The sequence below is a fragment of the Aotus nancymaae genome, unplaced genomic scaffold (assembly GCF_030222135.1).
Source record: "Aotus nancymaae isolate 86718 unplaced genomic scaffold, 86718_ANA_hifiasm-v0.15.2.pri h1tg000033l, whole genome shotgun sequence".
In the NCBI taxonomy this organism is placed as follows: Eukaryota; Metazoa; Chordata; class Mammalia; order Primates; family Aotidae; genus Aotus; species Aotus nancymaae.
Genome location: NW_026988447.1, coordinates 44,739,916 through 44,753,473, shown reverse-complemented (window position 1 = coordinate 44,753,473; position 13,558 = coordinate 44,739,916). Strand labels below are relative to the sequence as shown.

At 35.0% G+C, this 13,558-nt stretch overlaps 1 protein-coding gene and 1 long non-coding RNA gene across 6 annotated transcripts in view; one reads left to right on the top strand and one right to left on the bottom strand.

Moving 5' to 3' along the window:
* The window catches only part of LOC135277794 (uncharacterized), a 45,013-nt gene that overhangs the window by 1,379 nt on the left and 30,076 nt on the right, over positions 1 to 13,558 (top strand). The window lies entirely within an intron of this gene.
* TRPC3 (transient receptor potential cation channel subfamily C member 3) overlaps positions 5,873 to 13,558 on the bottom strand; it is a 73,372-nt gene continuing 65,686 nt past the window's right edge. For 3 of the 5 annotated variants that reach the window (XM_012473068.2, XM_064383909.1, XM_012473069.2), the window contains 2 exons: positions 10,467 to 10,542; positions 5,873 to 7,660 (listed from right to left, as the gene is read on the bottom strand). In XM_012473068.2, the coding sequence (XP_012328491.2) occupies positions 7,518 to 7,660; positions 10,467 to 10,542 (219 nt within the window). In that variant the 3' untranslated portion in view covers positions 5,873 to 7,517. Of the gene's footprint in view, positions 7,661 to 10,466; positions 10,543 to 13,558 lie in introns of those variants that run through there. The other 2 variants (XM_012473072.2, XM_012473071.2) reach the window with 2 other exon arrangements.

Genomic DNA, 13,558 nt, shown 5'->3' with positions numbered 1-13,558 from the left:
ATTTTTGTATAAAGTGAGAGATGGGAATCCAGTTTCATTCTTCTACATGTGGCTAACCAGTTTTCCCAGCACCATTTATTGAATAGGGTGCCTTTTTCCCGGTTTATGTTTTCGTATGCTTTGTCGAGGATTAGTTGACTGTAAGTACTTGGCTTTATTTCTGGGTTCTCTATTCTGTTTAATTGGCCTATGTGTCTACTTTTTTACCAGTACCATGCTATTTTGGTAACTAGCTTTGCAATATAATTTGAAGTCTGGTAATGTGATGCCTCCAGATTTGTTCTTTTTGCTTAGTATTTCTTTGGCTATTCAGACTCTTTTTTGGTTCCATATGAATTTTAGAATTTCTTTTTTTTTTTGGTTCTGTGAAAAATAGTAATGGTATTTTGATGGGAATTGCACTTAATCTGTGGATTGCTTTGGAAAATATGAAGACAATTTGTTTATATGAGTTATCTATTAGTTTTTACCATATTAGACATTAGAACTGAAAATTAGTGTAGTTTAAAAAACCTGACAAATACCTTAATGAAAAAAAAAATTTCCAAAATAAAAAAATAAAATGAAACTGGCACTGTACACAAATCTATTTTCTGTCCATTTTAATAGTAGACAGGAGGAGCTTCAAATCTGCTACTGCAGTCAATATATTGTTATATGTTGTTTTTTTTTTCATGTATATGAAGAAAATTTGGTCCAAACTCAACAAGTGGCAGTTTTTTGAAAGGTTAGTTGCAATGTGGAATGTGACTTCGTTACATAACAAATAATCCCCATCTGTTAATATCACCATGGATCTCATCACAAAAGTCCTGAGTATGGGAGATCTGTCAAACTTCAGTGGTGAATACATATTTTCCAAAATTCGAATTTGTGCTTGAAAGTTTGAAATTTATGGCTGGGCGCGGTGGCTCACGCCTGTAATCCTAGCACTTTGGGAGGCCGAGGTGGGTGGATCACCTGAGGTCAGAAGTTCAAGACCAGCCTGGCCATCATGGTGAAACACCATCTTAAAAAAAAAAGAAAGAAAGAAAGAAATTTACACATTGGCAATTAATACCGGTTGTTTTCCTTGAACTGATAGGTTCCTTTCTTGAATTCACAAAAAAGTAAATGCCAAATATCTAAGTCTGAAAAATCATAATTTGTCAGTAATTTCTTCAAATAAAAATAGTGTTCCATGAGAAAAGCAGCAAGTTCAGCTAGCAGCTCAATCCCACAAGTGCTTTTCCTTGAGACAACTAATGTATTTCAGTATTCAGCAGAAGCATTTTATACATACTTCTTATGTCATCACATAGAATATTTAAAAAGATGTATTCAAGAGTTAAGATGTAATAAATGAGGGCTGAATCAGAAGAAAGAGAAGAAAAGACAATGTTAACAATTTTGCTGCTTTGTAAAAGACATTTTTATATGAAATGGTTTTTGTTTCCTATCAGTGCATGGCATGTATAATATAGTGTCTACTAGTACAGTTTGGAGCCACTATTTTGATTTATGCTTGAGCACTAGCAGTATTAACCACCATTGTTTTGGTACCATCAGCGCAAATGTCAGCACAGTGAAATGGCAAAAAACATCTTAGTGTTATGAAAATAGTTTGAAAGTTGCAGACAGCTGTGACAAGGCCTCAGGAACCACCCCTGCCCCTCAGGGCCCCACAGACTGCTGCTGACCCATAGTGACCCAGGACCTGACTAAGAGCTGACATTCTTTGACTCTCTTTCATCAGTCCTTTCTTAATGAGCATAGAGATCTTCCTGGGGAAATACAGATGAGTTCAGATACAGCTACTTTCCTGCTTTTTGTGGTTTCTTTCTTTCTTTTCTGTTTTTTTGTAGAGATAGAGTTTTGCCATATTGTCCAGGCTGATCTTGAACTCCTGAGCTCAAGCAATCCACCCACCTCAGCCTCCCAAAGTTCTGGGATTACAGACATGAGCCACTGTGGTTTTCCAGGAAAGAGTTCACAAATAATTGTGAAACAAAAAGAATTAAACCCCTGAAAACAGGTGCTTCTTGTGAATAGAAGTTATTTACTGCAGCAGTATTTGAAAAAGTTTTCCCCAGGTCTCAGGTCCAGACAATTATTTCATTGAGGCTAAAATAACTCCACATTAAAATAGACAATACATGAAGATGGGTTAGCTGTTTAGCAATTTTGGAGAAATATATATCAATTTAGATTCAAGAAAAAAATACAGATAAATTTTAGAAGTCTACTGAAAAATAAAGCCATAGAAGAGATAGAAGAAAATAGAATTGTATAGCATTTTATGGCATTTTGGAGGTTAGAAGGTATATTATTAGTTTGCCAGGGCTGCCATAGCAAAGTACCATACACTGGAAGGCATTTAAACAACAGCAATGTATTTTCTCACACTCCTGGAGTCTAAAAGTCATAGATCAAGGTGTCAGCAGGGAACCAAACCAATCCTCAGCGGCCTCTCTTCTTGGATTGTAGATTGCTGTCTTCTTGTGTCTTCACATGATCCTCCCTCTATGTCTGTCTGTGTCTTATCTTGTCTTTTTATAAGGACACCAGTCATATTGAATGAAGGCCCAATGAGATTATCTCATTTTAAATTAATTGCCTCTTTAAAGACCGTATCTCCAACTATAGTTATAGTCTGAGATACTGAGGGTAAGGATTTTAACATGAGTTTTGAGGGGACACAATTCAGCCAATAACAGAAGGAAACTGATCTCAAAAGGAATAAAAGAAACCACAAAGAAAAAAACAGATATGGTGGCGCATGCCTGTAGTCTCTGCTATTTGAAGACTGAGGCAAGAAGATTGCTTGAGCCCAAGAATCCAGCCTGGGCAAAATAGCAAGGCCCCATCTCTTAAAAAGAAAAAAAAAAAATACTAACTTAAAAAATATGAAAAGTAAAGATAAACATTTCAATGTTTCACAAAAATGTTTAAACATCAACAAAAATAAAGGAGAAAAGAGTTAGTATCTTAAAACTAGTTCATACAAATTAATAATGAAGAAATACTATGATTCCAATAAATAGATAAAAAACAAAAACAGACAATGCCAGTAGTGCTTATTTTCCGTTTAACAAGTGATGTCCACTGTTTAATGAATTGTGTAGAAAAAAAGTAAGAGTTTATTTTGAAGCTCTAATTTATTTTAAAACAGTGAAATGAGGCTATGATACAGCATCAGAACAAGACAAAAAGTTTGCATAATATGATAGCTGAAATTCTTTGATTTTGCATCTAAAAATGCAATTTATTATTTATTAAAGTACATACTATGGTTTTGAAATGATTACCAAAGGTTTCAAACTACTAATTTTAAAATTGTGAAATTTTAAGTATTTCTCAAATAACTAATTAGCAGGGTGAGGAATTTTTATTCACTATAAAGAAAATGTCAAGTTAGATTAAATTACCACTGTATTTCCTCTTTTTAAAGATGTTTTAAGGTACCAGAGACATCTTGGTGGTGTTTATAAAAATCAACAGAAGATGATTACCTCTCAGATGTGATTAAAGACCACTTTGAGACAAATTTGCAGAATTATCATGCACCTCAGTAATTTATAATCTTATGTTATGGTGCTAAAGCAACCATTATGGGTATAAGTCAAACAACTTATGGCTAAAAATAAAAGCAATTTAAATTGCATTAAAGTTAAAATCATCAACACTCTAGTGGTGGTCAGCTGAGTGACTGAGTTGTGAGCAAAAACATTAGTTTCCCCTAACGCATTGTATAAATTTAAAAATTTTTCAAACTCTTTTTAAAAAAGGAACAAAGTTATAGATACCCATTTTAGATTTTTTTGTTTTTGTTTTTGTTTTTTGGTGGGGTTTCACTTTGTCACCCAGGCTGGAGTGCGGTGGTGTGAACACAACTCACTGCAACCTCAACTTCCCAGGCTCAGGTTATCCTCTCACACTAGCCTCCTGAGTAGCTGGGACCACAGGCATGTGCCACCACATGTGGCCAATTTTTTGTATTTTTTGTAGAGACAGTTTTGTCATGTTGCCCTGCTGGTCTCAAACTCCTGAACTGAAGCCATTGACCTGCTTCAGCCTCCGAAAGTGCTGGGATTACAGGTGTGCACCATTGTGCCCAGTCTGATCTTGGGAGGCTGAGGCAGGAGAATTGCTTGAGGCCAGGAGTTCAATACTAACCTGGACAACACAGTGAGAACCCTGTCTCTAAGAATATATTTTTTAAAATTTATTTAAAAATAAAAAAAGAAAGACACAGAAAGAGAGATTAATTACCACCTTGGATAATGACTAGCCTGCTGAAACACCTCTATGAGCCCCAGGGACTAGGAACCCCTGATGTAGCATAACCCTGTTTGCTTAAATGATTTATGGAGACCAGAGAAGTTAAACAATTTGTCCCACACCACAATAATTAGTGTGGCTTCAGTTCTCTTTAGACATTGTCCATAAGACAATTTATCTTCCCATTTACAAAAGCTGCTTTCATTTGGATTGCACATTTGAAACATAAATATATTGACATATTGGGTAAGATAGTTATCCTAAATTATACTAAATTTGCTTTTAATTATCACAATGTATCATTTAAAAATTTTTATTGTGCTTGAACTCTTTGATGATACTGTGTACCATTTTCAAAGTTTTCTAATTATTTCAAGTCTATGAACCCAAGCTTTTGAAGATTGTGACTTCCATAAAGTCACAGGTGCTCTATAAATTCAATATAGCAGGTACTTACAAAGTACCCAACTTTTTAAATAGTAAGTCTAAGAAGTAGTTTGAATGTTGCTTTCTTTTCTTTATTTTATCTGTAACTGAGAAACAAAATAAGAATAGCAAAGAGGTCAAAAAATTAGAGATGTCACAAGGAAAGAAGAGTCCTGGGGCTTTGACAATCCTTTAATTTCTTTTTTCTAGAAAGTTGTTTTTGGTCCTGTTTAAATGCTCCCTTCTCTGAGTTGCCCCAACAACTTCTTTGAGCTTTGTTTTCCCAAAGGTGCCTGTTAACAAGTGAGTAGGGAAAGGACTTGCTGACCCAGAGCTATCTTTATCCTCAAGTAAAGGACTAATCCTGACAGCAATCCACTCAACTAATCCTCATGTCAACTGTATGCTACCACATTAATACCTTATGTCTTAGTGTGAGTTCCCTAAAAGCAAAACCTAACAAGATTTGGATGTGGTGACTCATTGAAGGGATGCTCGCTGGAGAAAGGGAGGGAAGGAAACAGAAAAAGGCAGAGGAAGAAGCTAAACAAAGATTCCAGCTCAGCTTGAGTCTGGCATCAGCCTGATTCTTTCAAGAGTTCTGGAGCATGAACTGCACCAAATAGTTGGCCCCACCTTGAGACAGGAGACCAGCCCTCGTGTGCGTCCCCACCCATCAGTCACTGGCCATGCGGAGGTGGAAGCATCACATCCAGGGTAATGCTGCTTCTTTTTAGCTGAGGGCAATTCTCTGACAGAAGTGATTAGCTGGGAACTGGACAGGAGTATCTGGGAGTTGGGTACACTGGCCCAATAGAGGGCATCTGGGCAGGGCATCAAAAACATCAACCACACTCACTATACCCTGTCATCATACCTTCTTCTGAAATAACACCTTGAAATTATGAATAAGGAAAAAGATGAATATTAAAATTATACCAGTTTAAACAAACATAGTAAATAAAGAAAAAATGCCTGTTAGGAGCTCTGTCCCCAGCTGAATCTGCCACTTTTTCATTCAGCATTTTTTCCAACCCCAAAGAAGAAAATTACAAAATATTCAGGTCCATAGCTATAAGCAAAAACTTTCACGCTTGGAATCCTGGACCATATTATAAAACTATCAGTATCATCTATTATAGAAACTTTGCATCTTTACTATCTTAATACAACATACGGTAACATATAACAATGGAAAAATTCAATATTTATTCAGTTCTGAGACACAACATAGAATACATAAAGTTTGAAAAATAAGACATACTATTAGCATGGCACAAAAGTTAATGAAATGTTCTACAATGGTAGCAAAAAATTTATAAAGTTCCTTTCTTAAATTTAACTCCCCAAAAGTAGAAATTAAGAAATAATCTTTAAAGAGCTTTATGTAGTTCCATTTAGCACTTATTTCTGTCTTCATATCTAGAAAGATTTTCTGTGTGATAGCAATGATTTTAAAGTAGCATGTATTTAGTTGGTTTTAAGGATCTCTGAAACTCTTTGAGCTATGATCATAATTCATATTCCTATAAGACTTGACAGCAACTGACTGAAGAGACTCAGGATGCTAAACATAACTCTATGAGAGATTTAAACCTAGCTGGTTAAAAAAATGCTTTGAGTGTTTTGTAGTCTGTGAAGTAACTGGGGAACTTATTGGCCTTTATGCCTTTTCCCATTAAAGTCAAGAGGCATTTCGGATATTACCAGCACTCAGCTCAATTATGTAATAAGGCATATATAGATATATCACAATCTATTTTATATAGAAAGTAGAACTGAAATCCTTTGATAAGAAAAAAGATGTCAACCACTGTAAGCAATGATGGCAAGAAATGCCTCGAAAAGAACTGAAACACACCTGGGGATGCTTGGCCATGTCTTTCCAGGTATGCCTAGAGTCGTTGCTCTTTCCTATTTCTTCTCATGAGCAGACCCTCCAAAACTCAGAAGGGAGCTCATGGGTGAGATATGAAGTCAGCTGTTGATATCTCATTTAGCATTAAAGCAGCAGAGGCAGAAATTAGACAGTTATAACAAAATGACAAACCTGCGTAACCCCCAACTTAAAAGAAAGTCACATTACTGAAAAACAACAAACGTTAAGTCTAAGACAGAAAACAGTCTATATTTTAGAAAATTCTTTAATGTGTTGTTTTAAATAATTCTATGAAACTTAAATATATAATGTAATTATATTTTCCATTAACCCATTTTGCTGTTAAATTCTTCACTCGGGGCTCAATTGTTCTAGAATTATCAGTAACACCTAAAATTCTAAGAATGTCTTACCAAGTCATAGCTGGTTGTAAAATTTCTTCGGTTTCTATTTTTAAAAAAAGATTTCTTCAGAACTTGGACAAGGGAAGGTGTGCTACATAGTGAGGACTTTTTATTTTTATTTTGTTGGCAGTTCAATTAGGTTGGTTTCAACATTTATTGAGCACCTACTATGTACCAGGCACTGTACTAGATGCTGGAGACACAAAGATTGATAAGACAGAGTCCCTGTTCCCAAGGAACTGATAGCCTCTTGGCAGCAAACAGGTAGTGCAAAGATGTGGCATTTACTCTAAAGTGAATAAAAATTTCAATAATATAGTAATACTGGGCTTTTCAACACAATGGTATGTCATTGTAATGTCAAGGCAGACAAAATGCATTTTCATGTGATAAAACAATAAAATCATTAAGAGCTAACTTTTAAAGATTCATATAATAAAGGTAGTTAATACTAAAAATTTACACCACAGTTTTTCAAGTATTTCATACTTAGAAATATTATTGCCCACATTTGTGCTATAGTCAAAGCCAAATTCCAGGTTGCTGCATCATTCACATCTCAGAACGCTGGGATTCAGTTTCTCACTAAGTTTATGAATTAGAATGGCTAATTCCTCAGTTGCTTGGCTCTTGTCCTCCAGAAGTTCGTAACGAAGGCTGGAGATATCTTGCTTGATTTCTTTTAATTCACCTGTAGCATTGATATTAAAAAGTCATCAGTAAGTTGCTCTTTGGATTTAGAAAAGAACAAAGAGTGAAATTCTTACAATATCAATGTATTTGCTTCATAAGTTTTCCAAGGTAGCTACTTCAGTTTTTTCTTTAAAATATTTCAGAAACATCTGTCTTTAAAAGTATACTGATCTTTGAAAAAAATCTATAAAAATAGCCCAGCTATATTTTTTAATAGTAACACTCAGCTTAAAGTGTTGTCCTTTTGTTCACCCACCTTTTAACATAAGGTGATTCTCTGTTAACTGATCTACAGCCAGGATATCTCCTTTCTGACTACAAGGGAGTCCCTTTGTTTCTTTCAAGTATAAAGGTTGACACCTGCATCAAATATCTCCCATTGCTAGTATCAAAGGGAATCCTAGAAAAACTAAACTTTACTAAAAATGAATCAATCTGTCTGACAGGCAAATAATTTTGAGGCAAATTTGAAGTAAAGGAAAAAAAGGAAAAAGAGCAGGAAGCGTTTATTAGGGAAGGCAGTGGCAATGGACATGAAGACATTAGTTTGTCCAGCACAAAGGATCAATGCATAAGGAAGTAACAAGCAACAGTACAATTGAGGAGTTTAGATATGATACCACTGGCAATGTGTAGACTCTATACTCTTGAAGAGAATAGGAGAGTTTGGGCTGTAAAAATCAATTGCTCCCATAATTCAGTTTCACAGTATTTTAAGCTTATATATATTGCAATTAAAAACTGGATTCTCTTCAAGGAGAGGCGGTATTTGGTTAAGGAAGAAAGTAAAAGAAACGCTGGATTCTCTTGAAAGTGACTGTAATGTAGATAAACCGCCGACTTTCAAAAGCGAATGTTGGAGCAAGAATCTATCTTGAATCTAAGAAATAATTCTTCAAACCATTGACTTAGCCTTTTATAGTAAAATGGCATTTAAAGCACAACCTTTGATAATAGTTCCTGGTATCTTTAATATGCTTTAAAGTAAAATTTCAATATTCTTCTATTATATAAAAGTCAGAACCTTTTTATTTGAAAAAATTCTAACTCTCAGGAATATACAGAAGTCATTTGAGGAATCCTTTGTTGCAAACAAGTGCTTTCTTTGGCATATGGCAACATATATATATATATTTTTTTTCTACCATTATCTTGATCTTGAGGCATATGGCAATATAAAAGGAATAAACTGATCTCATTTGAAATCACGAGGCAGACTTCTCAGACCATTCAGTACCATGGTGGACCCCCTGCCCCACTCCACCTTCTACTATCCTTTCTTCCTTGTTCCCAACTCATGGGGAGACTACGACCTATGTGTTGTATTAACTATTTAGTTTACCAATTCAGGAAACACAAGTTACTCAACCTTTTCAGACTTTAGTTTCCTCATTAATTAAATGAGGAGGTTATATGCTACACGTTTATAGTAAGAACTTTGTTCAAAACTCCAAATTCTCATTGATTTTCCTCTTTTGTGCAAGGGCTTTGGAAATACTTCTTGTTTTTTTATGCTGTTTTGGTCATACAATTCTTCTCACTTTGTTCCTCCCTCCCTGCCCCCCATGGAGGTCAGGGTACAACTGATGAGACTTCTGCTTTCTAAACTACAGCCGAATTCCAGTCCTTTCTCCTGAGATAGTTTCTAGGTCACCATGATTAGATTTTTGTTAGTTATGAATTATAAATTTATAGGTTTCTTTTTTATATACATATAGTATTGGATTGATTTAAATTTACAAGGAATTCCTTGTATTCAAGTAATGGCTTCTAAGCCCATTAAAAATTTTATTAAGTTTAGCCCTTTCTTATCAGTGTAGATAGATCTAGTGGCATCTCATTGGTGTTGGAAGGTACAGTTTCCATTTTTAGGACAACTTATTTCTCCCTGATTGATTTCTTTCCAACTCTGGGCCTATGTTTAGCTCTATCCCCTAGTCTCTGGTAAAAAAATGTTTAGTCCAGATAGATGCCCTGCCTCAAATATGCCTTTAAAAATAAGCTTGCTTAAAGTAAGGAGGCAGGGAGGAAAGTAAAATTCAAAAGAGAAGCACCAGACAAGAAAAACAGGTTAAAAATGTGTTTCTGGACAGCAAAATAGAGGTTTCCCTGAAGACATGAATTCTGTAGTCACTGTTTTATCTGCATAACTGGAAAAATGTTAACACTAATGTGAACTCATTGAAAACGTAACCGATACTACTGACTACCTTATGTCGGAAGCATTAAAAAACTCCTAGAGAGATGTCAGTCTTTACATTCTAAGAATCAGGGCACTCTGAGTAGACATAAATTGTCTCTGATCAATATTTTAAGTAACTGTTCATTTTAAAAGATGTTTTAGAAATGTAACATAAGGGCCGGGCGCAGTGGCTCATGCCTGTAATCCTAGCACTTTGGGAGGCTGAGGCGGGTGGATCACAAGGTCAAGAGATCAAGACCATCCTGGCCAACCTGGTGAAACCCCATCTCTACTAAAATAAAAAAATTAGCTGGGCATGTTGGCACGCGCCTGTAGTCCCAGCTACTTGGGAGGCTGAGTCAGAAGAATTGCTTGAACCCAGGAGGCGGAGGTTGCAGTGAGCCGAGATTGTGCCACTGCACTCCAGCCTGGTGCCTGGCGACAAAGCAAGACTGTCTCAAAAAAAGAAAAGAAAAGAAATGTAACGTAAGATCTTCTTCCCATCTTGGAGCCATCCAAACTGTAATCTGGGATTGGATTTTTAAAGTATGCCTCAACTTGAAGTTTTCCTGGTTCATTAAGTTAGTTATAAAAGGATGTTTCTCAAGTTGGAGATGCTTACCTTCATTAACTTCATCATTTTCTTTGTCTACTTGTGCTTTCAAAACATACCGCTTTATAAGTCTTTTCATTATCTGCTGTTGGGCAAAAATAAATGATTAACTCTTCAGTGATACACATAAGTGCCCCAAATCCTATTTTCCAAAGAACCTTACATACCTGTAAAGCAAACAACTCAGGGAGGAAAATTTTATACAACTATGTATAGAATAATTACATAGGTTTCAGAACTTAACTCTTTTACACCTTCTACTGAGACTTACTGCATAATCCACCAATACTTTTTTTTTTTTTGTCTCAGAAATGGAAGAAGCTTTTAAAAAGCAGTTAAGCTAGAATATTTGAATTCATGGCTTCTCTTTCAATGAATAGTTTCTAATTTACACTGACACTACATTATCACCTGTAGGTACTACCTTATTTCCCAGTATTTAGAAAAATATATGAATGTATACTCTATATAGAGAATTTGGAAAACATAGAGAAGAACAAAATAAATAAATGAAATCACTGACAACCTCACCATCCAAAGATAATCACTGTTGTCATTTTGGTGTATGTCCTTATAATATCTTTTCTTTAAATTTTGTATATATACTAATTACTGTATGTATTATATTTTATGTTTTCTAAATACCATATATTTTGTTATATTGCATGTTTTTCTCTAATAGCAATATACAGTGACTATTTTCAGTCTAAATAAATGCTCTTCTAGGATAACTGTTTATCCATATGGAAAAAATTAAATTGGAGCCCTACTTCATACCATGAATACAAAAATTAGTCCCATGTGCACCTTAAATGTGAAAGACAAAGCTTTTGAATCCTTAAAAGAAAGTATTATATAAGATAGCATATTTATAAAATTTAGGGTAGAACTCGATTTTTAAAAAACAAGATTAAAACTTCTGATTACAATAGAAAAGATTGATAAACTCAACTTCATTACAATTTAAAACTTCTGTTTATAAAGATACCATAAAGAAAGTGAAAAGGCAAGCCATAGACTGGGAGAAAATATTAGTAATACTTGTAAGTAACAAATAATTTATAATTTGCATCCAAATATATAAAGAACTTTAATTCAATAAGAAAAACTCAAATAACCCAATTTTAAAATGGGCAAAAGATAAATGTTTCACAGAAATGTAAATGTGAAGGGTCAACAAGCTTAAGAAACAATTTCAAACTCTGTTGCAGGGAAATACAAATTTTAACTAAAGAAGACACAATTTTACATCTAATAAAGAGAACGATTAATAAATCTGGTCATGCCAACTGTTGGAAAGGATAGAGATCAATGGGGACTTTTATACTTTACTGGCATGACTTTAAATAGACAACTTTGAAGACAATTTAGCATTATCTTTTTAGTTTTTAAATTAATTTCTATTAAAAAAAAATTTTTTAAGTGGAGTCTCACTGTATTGCACAGGCTTGCCTCAAACTCCTGGGCTCAATGCTGTCCTGCCTCAGCCTCTCCAACAGCTGGGGTATAGGCATGAGCCACTGCATCCAGGTGGTATTCTCTTCTAAAGTTGAACATTTGCAAACCCTTTTACCTAGAAAGTCTACATCTTGGTATAAGGCCTAGAGAAACTTTGCAGGTGTGAACCAAGAGACATACAACAATGTTTGTAGCAACCCTGTCGGAAATAGCAAAACCCTGGAAACAATCTAAACAAATATTAAGAACAATAGACAAATTGTAGTATGTTACAATGTAATGTTATTATGTTCATTAATGAAATTAATGCACCATAGCCACACACAACAGTGTGGATGAATCTTAGAAGCATAATGTTGAATGAAAAATTCGAGAAGACCACAAAGTATCAAAGTATTCTTATGAAGCTCAATAACAAGTAAATCTATAGAATATATATTTATGAATATTGATACATGTAATAAATTGTATTAGAAAAGAACATTAAAGCAAGAAGAGGAGAAACCCAACTTCAAGACAGGGATTAACTCTTAGGTGGAGGCAGAGGAGCGGGTAGGGAGGTGCATATAAGTAGAGGCAGTGGACGGATGATGTTATCATTATCAGGTCGGTGGTGGTTTCATTAGTGTAAATGTAATTATGCTTCATAATTTATTTTGCATTACATATATTCTTATGCATGTAACAAACACCACATATAAAATATAACAAAGGAAAGGAAAAAATACTTGAACTAAAATGCAAGCATAGCGAGAGCAGAAAATATATACTCCAATTTTTAAGAAAGTAGAAAGTATGCCAAGGTCAGATAAGAGAGGAATCTAGGAAGACTCAAAATGTTATGCAGAGAATAACAATAGACTGAGAGAGCCCATGCTACTGAAAAGGAAAAGCTCATTTTACCAGTCACTGTAAAACATAAAACCTGTTGAATTTTGTAGAATCTAGATCCCAGGACAGACTCACAGCTAGATGGATCTTAAATTGGGCTCATTCATTCATTCAGAAAATATTTATTGAGACCCAATTCTGTGGCAGGCACTGCACCAGGTGCTGGGAATACAACAGTGAACACAGTCCCCAGTCCAGTGAAACTTCATATCAATATGGAACAGTTCACTATAATGGGTGAACATATCAGGGATCTAGTTAAGTTTAGGGGACAGTAAAGACAGATTCCTATAAAATGAAAATACAAAGTTATGTATATCAGTTAAAAGCAGCTTGAAAGGCAATAATACAAATTGGTGGAAAAGAAAAGACTATTTAACAAGTAGTGCTGAGACAAGTTGAGCCTCTGTACAAGGCAAGAAGGTACCTGAGGTTAGACAGAAATCAGTTTCCCCACACATGACACTACCTGGTAATAGTCCATCCCTTTGTTCATGCTGGAAAGATAATTCATGAGAATTCTAAAATTATCTGCAGCTCAGAGAAGGAGACAAAAATTGGCCATCCTCATTCTATTAGGAAGCTTGTTTAGTAAACCCAGGGCAGTCTTGTGTAATAGGCGACAAAGACTCTCTCCTTGAGGTCTCTTTCCCCCTATTGCAATAGTTCCTGAATAAAACCTGTTTTTACCACTTTATCTACTGACTGGCTCTGGTTTTCCTTAACACAGTTGAAATTGTGAGCTGTAAGAG